Source organism: Aphelocoma coerulescens, chromosome 24 (genome assembly GCF_041296385.1).
Source record: "Aphelocoma coerulescens isolate FSJ_1873_10779 chromosome 24, UR_Acoe_1.0, whole genome shotgun sequence".
Taxonomy (NCBI): Eukaryota; Metazoa; Chordata; class Aves; order Passeriformes; family Corvidae; genus Aphelocoma; species Aphelocoma coerulescens.
In genome coordinates this window covers 6,884,146-6,893,176 of record NC_091037.1, presented here as the reverse complement: position 1 = coordinate 6,893,176, position 9,031 = coordinate 6,884,146, and the positions used below count along the sequence as shown (strand labels likewise).

Below are 9,031 nucleotides of genomic sequence, written 5' to 3'. Positions count from 1 at the left end.
CATTTTATATGTTGATGATGAACTTTTGGATGATGATTAGTGATGTTCTTTCACTAATCCTCCTAATGCTATCTTTTAAATTTGGTCTTGTTCTCAATGGCAGGAAGGATCTCCCCACACTGTTCAGCTGCAAACAAAAGGAGACACCAACAGCAAGGCAGACTCCCCTAATGGGAAGGTTTTGTTTGGAAGTGACCAGCTCCAAGGGGAAAATAGAGGTGCTGGAGAAAAGCTGAGACCACTGCAGGGCTCTCAGAGACTTACCAAGGCCATCCATACACCCACCCCCAGCCAGCTGAAACCATAATTTTGCTTCAAGGGTCTTTCTCCGAGCTGAGCCCCCTGCCCAGCAAATATCCCACCTCCTAGGACCACCACACCCCTGGCTCACATGCCTAACTCAGCTTCTGATGAAAAACAAGGAGAGCAGCTACCCTCCATCATTTCTGTCCACTGGACACCCACCCTTCCCTGGGCAGATTTGTCTGCGTTAAATCACACACAGTCCCACCCCTCAGATATTTCATCTGCAACCCAAACCATTTTGAAGCCAACGTTGCCTTAGCCTGCAGCATTGAGTTCAAGAGATCCACAGAGGAGGTGTGTTAAAGCACTTTATTGGTGATCACAGATACCCTGTACATTCAGCTGTGTACAAAACCCTCTCCATTAACACCAGAGTGAGCGACAGCCACCAGGAGCTTTGAACGCTGGCTTGGCTCCCTTCTGAGGAAGCAGAAGGGAAAATAATTTTTAAAAAATAGTCAGATTTGCCACACCAGTTGGACCCCACCAGCAAACCAGTCCTGCAGTCTGCAGCCTGGGCTGCAGCTCAGAGCATTAAAAACGTGTGGCTACCAAAGGGATGCACAAAGAAAGGCTTTGCATCCCCTGCCACGCTCTGCTCAGGGTCCTGCCTCCTACTTCTGAAGCTCCACTGTCAAGTGCTGCTGGAGTTTATCAAGACTAATTAAAAACCTCATCTCAAGTGCTCTAAAACAGCAGGGAAGAGATTTCCATGCCCGCCATAGCCTCATTTGTCATCTGAGCTGCCCTCCGGCAGCAAGGCACCACTGGAGCTCTTCTTCCCTCTGCGAAGGCACAAGCCACAGTCCAGCTCCACGTCGATGTCCCCAAATTTCAGCTGGCAGGACTCATTGCAGCTGCAGGAGAGACAATGACACTGGTCAGGGATTTGTGGGTAGTGAGAGCCACTGGCTCACCCCACCCTGCTTGGAAAGGCTGCTCTGTGGTGGCATGGAGCCCACCCTCTCCAACCAAGCCATGCTTGGATATGCAGGGACACCCACACTCCTTGTCCCATGACACACTGCTGCATGGATTTCCCACCCCACTGCTGGCTCTAAGCATTGCTCTTGGCCACCCCAGCCCACGCCCTGTACCAGGACCCCTCATACCAGCGGGTCATGGCAGCGTTGGTGGCCATCACCACGAGAGCACCCACGTAGTGCCAGCAGAAGCACATGGTGAGGAACAAGAGGTTGCTGGGGTCGCTCTGATCCCAGCCTGGTCCTCCCCACGGAGGGGACAGCACAAACCCAATCTGGTCACAGATGAAAAAGAAGTCAGGCTTTAGCACATCCCTCCTGTTTTCAGCCCACCTCCTGCAGCTGACTGTGGACTAGAGGCACTATAACCCCAAGTAACACCTGGGGCGCTGCCCTTGGCTTCCCCAAGGAACCTTTGCCCCCTCAGACTGACACAAGGGTGTCAGGAGGAGGTGGATTCTCTTCAGACAATCCTTAGGGCTTGCAGTGCAGCATCCTGAAGAAAGACGACGTCCCAAAGGTGACATTGCCAGTCTGTACATTTCCCCCTAGACCAAAAGCTGGGTGATTATGTGAGAGATTTCCAGATGTTTCCAGTTACTTGGAACAAACAGAGGAAGAAAACGGACCTAATGAAATTTAAAAAAATTCATGATTGTGGTTTCCTTCCCTTGGGAGCTCCGATTTCCACTTTCCATTCATTTCCAGATCTGTCCATGCTGCTACACTACACATGCACTTCTTCACAATGGCAGTTCTGGCACTGAGCCTCATTTCCTCTTCTTATTTACAAAGATATTTGAACAGCCTACAAGTTTAACCCCAACAGATGTGCCTAAAAGGGCAGAGCAGCCCCACTCCACTCGCCTTCCTGGGTGCAAAGCTCTGAGGAGAACGCTGGATGCACACTGACCTGCCAAAGCCAAGAGCCCTGGAGAAGGAAGGAGCTGGTCCTGAAGGTCTCCAGGATGATATGGTCTCGGAGGAACACCTCTAGGAGGGCACAGAAGACTCCAGCAAAGATAGCCATGGCCAGCAGGGAGTGGAGGTGGTGGTCCAGCACAGCATCACCGTAGTCACGGAAACAGAAGAGCAAACCTGCCAAGATCCACCCTGCATTAGCAAAGGACACTCTGGGATTTTTCTCTTAAAAAATCATCTGAAAACTCAGACTATGCTCCAGGCCTTGCCACGATCTACCTTGGGGGAAGAACCAGAGAGCCACCAGCTGCAGTCACCACCTTCCCTCAGCAATGACCAGGCAGCCCCAGCACTGGCTCTGCTCTGCCCCGAGGAACCCCTGTGCCTGTGGGGATCCCTATGCCCCTGTACCTGTGGGGATCCCTGTGCCCCAGCCAGGGCTGCAGGAGGAGCACAGGGATGTGCACCTTGAGCTCAAAAGATGGTGGGGAGCTTTGTATCAGGGTCTGTCCCTCTACATCCAACCAAGGTGGGGAGATGACACCTTTTTGTAACTCCAGAGTGAGTGAGTTGCTGGTCACCAGGAGAAGCACAGATCCCTCAAGCATCCCCTGTGGCAGCCAGCTGTGGCTGGATCCATATTTAGGAGCAGCAAGGAGGGGGTGACAGCGTCACACAGCCAGTGCCATGGTGCATCCACACCCCCTCCAGCTCTGCCTTTGTGGCCCCTAGACTGCCCAGGAGCTGTCACACCCATGAGCACGGCAGCAATTCCTTACTCCATGTCCCCTCCTCCCCCAGTGCCAGGTGCAATTCACCTTCCACGAGCAGAGCCAGGGACAGCGAGAGCCGGTCCAAGCCCGGCGGCAGCTTGAGTGAGGAGTGTGAGATCAGGTCTGTGATGCCAGAGAGGAGGAAGAAGAGGTAGATGGTGGAGTAGTGCCAGGGGGTGAGGTCAGTCCAGCTGTGCGTCTTGGGGCTGTACAGCTGCAGGTGGGGACCCGTGGGGACAAACTGCTCCACCAGTATCCCTGGGCAAAGAGAGAAAAAGTCACTTTTCCGTATACACGGGGAAATGACAAACCTGAGGGAGTGCTCCTTTGCAGGGGTGAAGCCATAGTGGTGTTTGCCCAGGAGAACGACAGCAAGGTCCCATCCCAGGGCGTGCCACAAGCATGTCCCCAAGCCCTGCTGTGCCAGAGGTTTCCCACTACAAACAGCCCCAGCGTTGTGGGGACAGAGGCTGCTGTGCTCGTAGATATTGGGGCAGGGGCTCATCATCGTAATCTCTTACCTACTAGAGCAAAGAAAGCTTTGACTGCCCCTTCGAAGAGCTCTGCGCGCCCACGGCCCCGCTGGCCCTCGGTGTCACCTCTCCTCCTGAGGTACTTCAGGGGGTACCGCACGGACCACCACAGGCCAAAGGCGAAGAAGAAAGTGCCCCGGAGGGCACTGCCCAGAAAACTTGTTGGCATCGGGCTCGTTCTCCGGACCTGCAAGGACAAACAGCGCCTGATGGCCAACCTAAAGCATCCCCAAGGGAGTTGTTGGGCTGCTCAGCATCCCCAGGGATCCACATCCTGACAGAGCAGGTGCACATGGCTCAGCTCAAACAGGGAGTACCAGAGATGGACATCAGCACGGGGAAGCTGCCACTGTGCACCACAGTGTGTGTGTATTTGTATTCCTGTGGCTGCACATAAAATCGTCAGGGCTTCGTGCCACACAACAGTACACTGGTGCCCAAGAATGAGTAACAGCTATTAGGAGAAGAAACACAACAAAGTTTTTACCAATAAAAGCAACATGACAGTTATTTCCTTAGACCATGAACTTGCTCCAAAGGAGGCAATTACCAGGGTGTGAATTCAGTGCTGGATTAGGACCTCCAGCCAGTGAAGGCTTTTCTGGGCTGTGCAGGAGGAGGCAACCCAGGAACCATTAACATTTGGAAAAAGAGCCTCATGCATATTCCACACAACCTTTGTGTGGCACACAAGTGGTGATTTGACACAAGAGATTTCCTCTCCATATGAAGAACTCGAAGACTAAAGGCATAAAAAAAGCCTAGACTAAGTCAGATCAATGCCAGAGTACCAACCAAGAAGGATGGAGATGAGCAAAGGTACACCAGATTTATATCCTGTGAAGTATTTCAGCCCATACCAAAATTCCTGAGAAAAATCCCAGTGTAGCAAGCACAGAAAGGAATAAATAATGATCTAAGAGTTTCTAGCATTGTTTTACCTTGGGATGGTCTTGTTCCCTCCAGAAAGACCTCTTTCCTTGCTCTCTGTAAGCTTCTACCAGCTAAGGAGGACCCACTTTTCTCCTCCTCATGGGCTTTCCAGTCCTTTTCTGCAGCTCAGATGTGCACAGAGGAAGGCATTACTCATCCCAAAGCTTCCACACCGACCTGCCCTTGCATCACAAATCACATCCTCGCTGTGTTTATAAATACCAAAGCAAATTACAGAGGCTGGATGAACAACTCCAGCACGTTCTCCGAGTCCTCCCACACTAGAAAGTAATTAGGCACTGCAAAACAAGGGTAGGATGTGGTGTGGCAAGTGCCTGAGGTGAGGGAGAGATCTGCAAGACGTTCCAGGTCGGGTTTTGGCTGCAGAGCCGGCCTGGGTCAGACTGGCTCAGCTCCGTGTGGTAAACACAGGACTGGAATGTAGAAACCATTGTCATCCTTTGCATCTCTGGGACACAGGCAATCTGGGAAAGGCTCAAATCTGTGCTAAGGCTTCCTTTCAGGATGCAAGTTACTAAACAGCCTTTCAGGTAGGTGAGAAATGCCCCACCCAGGAGCTGGGGATCAGGGATGGCTCTCTGCTCTATTTTGGGTGCCTACATTAGGGTGAGATGGCTGATTCCCCAGGAGAACCTATGTCTTTCCTGATTATAGCCTGGACATCCCAGCCAGGACGCTTATTTTCCCTGCACAGACATCTACATCCGAAGTGACTAACAACAAAGCCCATTTAAGCACAGCACAACTGCGTGATAGATAACCAAATTTTACCATTGTCCTACTTGTGACTGCAAGGGCAACAGCCTGAAGCTGGAGTGCACCCTGATCGAGAGACATGTCAGGAACATTAATTTGACATGATTAACTGGTGGAGAGAAGGAGATCAGAGACATCCCAGAGCCCAGAAACAACAAACGTGTCCCACCTGCAGCTCCAGAGGCTGCTCCAAGCCATGCCAGCATCCGGGATTAACCCGGGGATCTGTCACCCCACACCCACCTGCCATCTCCCCCTTCACCTGAGTTACCAGCAGACCCAACCTGCTGTTTCAGAGCTGGAATCTCCTACCCTGACCATCCCCCTCCCCAGCAGAGCAGCCTTGCTTTTCCTTGCAGTGCCAGGGACCCTTTTGCTTTGCAACCCCTCAGCAGCCCAATCCAGCAAGGCTTTGGGGAGTTGTCACAAGTCTCCTTTGCTTCCCAGCAACTGGAAACAGCCCTTCAGCAGCCACCATGGATCCCAGAATGGTTTGGGCTGGAAGGGACCTTAAAGCTCATCTCATTCCGACTCCTTGCTGTGGGCAGGGACACGTTCCACTGGATCAGGTTGCTCCAAGCCCCATCCAACATGGCTTTGAACAATTCCAGGAATCCTGCCATGTCCTGGGGCATCTTTCTTGTAGCAGAGATGTCCCAAACCACCATCAGACAAGCAGAAGCTTGCATGTAACTCACTAACTAAAAAAAACCCCAAAAAACAAAACAACCCTCCTTCTTTTATGAAACAGCCACTATTCTGCAGCAAAACCAGACGTTTCCAAGCAACAGTCCACTTGCACAGCTCACGTATTGGAGGCACAGGAAAACAACCCCCCACATTCACAGAGCCCCTCGACCAGCCCAATGAGCCCAGCCCTGACACCCTGACCCCACTGGCTTCCCCCACTCCAGCTTTGGAGCCCACGCTCCCATGAAAGCTCATTTAGCTCCAAGTTAGTGGCGGCCAGGAAAGAGCAGAGACACCAGGTTATTTATTCCTCCTGGGAGCTGGTCTGTCTGTCAGAGCACTTGAAATATGGCTGCAGTCAGAAGTTATTACCTGAGCTGCCTTTCTCCTTCCACAGCTTCCAGGCTGTGAAGCTCCTGCTTAATCGCCATAGGGGAGCTGCCTGCTGTCCTGACAGAGCCTTGCCTGACTGCCTGCAGCCTCCTCAGGCTTGGCTTGGGAAGGACAGCACTCCTGCCCAGCTCCCAGGCTCTCCCCTGGAGCCATTGCAGCTCCAGACCCATCACCATCCATGATTTTGACCTCACTTGGTCTCATGGGGGGATTGCTGCTGTCCCTCTGGACACACCAGCATTCCCTACAAGCACCCATGGGTGCAACCATCAGCATTCCAGGACAGCCAACTTGTGTGCAGAGGGCAAGCTCAGCACCTGGCCACAGGCATTTGGAGGGTCTTTGTGAATCCTCCTTCACCCTTGGACACTGCCAGGGATGGGGCAGCCACAGCTGCTCTGGGCACCCTGTGCCAGGGCCTCACCACACTCACAGGGAGGAATTTCCTCCTAATATCCCATGTAACCCTTCCCTCTGGCAGTGGGAAGCCATTCCCCCTTGTCCTGACACTCCAGGAGTCCCTCTCCAGCTCCCTTGGGGCTCCTCTAGGCACTGCAAGGGGCTCTGAGGGCTCCCCAGAGCCTTCTCCTCTCCAGGCTGAACAACTCCCATCCTCTGCTATGATGCGGCTCCAAATCACAATAACCCCCCTAAAAAAGGGCTAAAGCCAGAGATTTCTGGCACCATCAGCACCACTTCCACCAGCCTCACCCACAGCTGTCATCATGCTGAACCTTTGTCTCTCAGAGAGGTTCTCCCCACGTGCCTTCTTCCCAAGTTCCAGCAGCCGTGTCCATTCCATGGCACAGCTGCTCACCAGTGTGTGGATGGAAAAATTTACCTGTGACTCCTGCCGGTCCTTCTCCCTCTCCAGATGTGTCAGCAAGGAGGTTATTACTCAGAAGAGGCAGATAAAGGGAGAAGCCACCATGGGGAGGTGCCCCTCAGACAGGATGTTTGGAGCTGAACATCCTGAGGGCCAGTTCGAAGCACCCTGAGTCAACCACCTTTCACAACCTGGGCCACCTCCTGTCTGCTATTAAAAAAACAGCAACAGCTCTCCTGGAGTTTGCCACAAAAATCAGCACAAGCAGCCAATTTCTGTTCCCATGGCAACCACGTTTATTCAGTTGTTACATGGGGCTGGGGGTGACTGGGGAAAGAGCCAAGGAGAGATAAGGCCGCAGCGAGGCCTGACAGGGCTCTGCTGGAAGTCTCTGAGCTGGGTTGCCAGGGACATGATAACCCTTTTAGGGGGTCCAATCTTATAAAAGTTGCCTGAGGGCAGGAGATTTTGGGCCAGAAGCTCACAAATCAGAGCAGAGTCTTTGTGAGCTCCACCTCCCAGCCCACAGCAGCTGAGAAGTGGGGGGCCATGGCCCTCTCTCCCCCAAAAGATGGGCAGGCAAGACACAGCAGCCTATTTCCACTCATTTCTTCCTCTCTAAAACACAACGCTGCCCTTCACCAAGCAACCACAGACAGAAGCCACCTCGAAGCTGCTGCCCATCCCACCGATGGCTGCAAAGATGAACAATGCAAGTGCTTCAGGCAAATAAATACCTCAGGCCACCGGAGTGTCCCCATGTCCTTCCACAGCACTGAGCTGATGGTGCAGAAACACCCAGCATCACCCCAGAGCACTGCCCAGGCCCCTGACCCCAGGGCAGCCACATTCCCAATCCAGCAGTTCTCCTAGGAAGTTGTGTATTTATCTCACTCGTGCTGCCAAACCCACCCCGAGCAAGGCTGCAGGACCAGCTCTGCCTGGAGCCACACGTGTGAGCCAAGGCTGGAGCAGCACTGGAAGCAAAGCAGCCTCCCCAGGGTGATGGGCTGTGGTCCAGCACAGCCAGAAAAGCCACCAAGCCATAGCCAGGAGCCTTTTATTCCTATTATCTTCATATCAAGTGGGAGGAAGGAAGGAAAACAAGAGGCTGTGCTGTACATCCAGCACTGCTCACTTCCAACGGTGCCTGAGAAGCAGGATGAGTGGAACAGGGGTGAGCACACCTGCAAAAGGGTCCTGAGGAGCCCACAGTAGCAAAGGGGCTTCCACTAATGCAGTTTCACCCAAGCTTAAGCTTAGGAACTTGGTACAACATTAGATCCAAGCATAGGGAGAAATACAACCCTCACAGGAGTTCTTCCTTACAGACCCAACCCTGAAAATAATGAGGACAAAACCCTTACCTTTCTTGCTGGAAAAAAAACAGCAGCACCATCCACCAAAGGGGACCTCTTCCAGCTCAGTTTTCCTTTCTGCAACCACCCGTCCCTACAAACCACTACCCCAAAGGGCAAGAAGCTGCTTCCCAAACAAGAGGAGCCAAGTCCTTGGAGAAAGTGGGGAAAAAATGAGGTGGGAGTGCAGCAGCTGGAGAGTGATGGGAGGAAACGAGGCCCAGCTGGAAAGTATCCACTCAGAGGATCAATGTACTTTTTTCCATAAAGGGCCAGCAAAGAGTAAAGGCCAGAGACAAAGCTTCTATGAAAAGGGCAACTTAAGTTACAGACAGTGAAAGAAGTTTTCAGTGCCTTAAATAATTTAGAAAAAGAGGTTTCTTTTGAACCATCCCCATGGGAAAAACGAGGAGTTAACTCTGATGAGTGGTTGGGAACAGCCCAGTGAGGGGGACCCAGGAAAAGATGGCAAATGCCCCCAAATCTCCTAGCAGGTCACCGACACTCCGTGCATGGTAAAATCACTGTGGGCACAAAT

At 52.6% G+C, this 9,031-nt stretch overlaps 1 protein-coding gene across 8 annotated transcripts; it reads right to left on the bottom strand.

The window, feature by feature from the left end:
• Positions 1–600: 600 nt before the first annotated feature.
• Positions 601–8,594, bottom strand: LOC138098380 (transmembrane protein 45B-like). Of its 8 annotated transcripts, none has more exons than XM_068994892.1 (8): positions 8,503–8,594; positions 7,151–7,345; positions 4,458–4,574; positions 3,505–3,703; positions 3,029–3,241; positions 2,203–2,387; positions 1,419–1,564; positions 601–1,163 (listed from the first exon to the last, which is right to left on the bottom strand). In XM_068994892.1, the coding sequence occupies exons 4-8, from the start codon at positions 3,683–3,685 to the stop codon at positions 1,034–1,036; spliced, it is 855 nt and encodes a 284-aa protein (XP_068850993.1). In that variant the 5' UTR covers positions 3,686–3,703; positions 4,458–4,574; positions 7,151–7,345; positions 8,503–8,594; the 3' UTR covers positions 601–1,033. The 8 variants fall into 8 exon arrangements, with proteins under 8 accessions (XP_068850993.1, XP_068850992.1, XP_068850996.1 ...); XM_068994891.1 differs by having other exon boundaries at positions 4,458–4,568; XM_068994895.1 differs by having other exon boundaries at positions 4,458–4,568; positions 7,151–7,342; positions 8,503–8,587.
• Positions 8,595–9,031: the final 437 nt, after the last annotated feature.

Bases quoted from the DNA above. Each gene is read 5' to 3' on its own strand.
- LOC138098380 (XM_068994892.1), bottom strand. From the start codon at position 3,685: ATGCCAACAAGTTTTCTGGGCAGTGCCCTCCGGGGCACTTTCTTCTTC. The intron at 3,242-3,504 runs GTAAGAGATTAC...CTCTTTGCCCAG, and splicing joins AGCTTTCTTTGCTCTAGTAG to GGATACTGGTGGAGCAGTTT. The intron at 2,388-3,028 runs GTGAATTGCACC...GGATCTTGGCAG, and splicing joins CCTGGCTCTGCTCGTGGAAG to GTTTGCTCTTCTGTTTCCGT.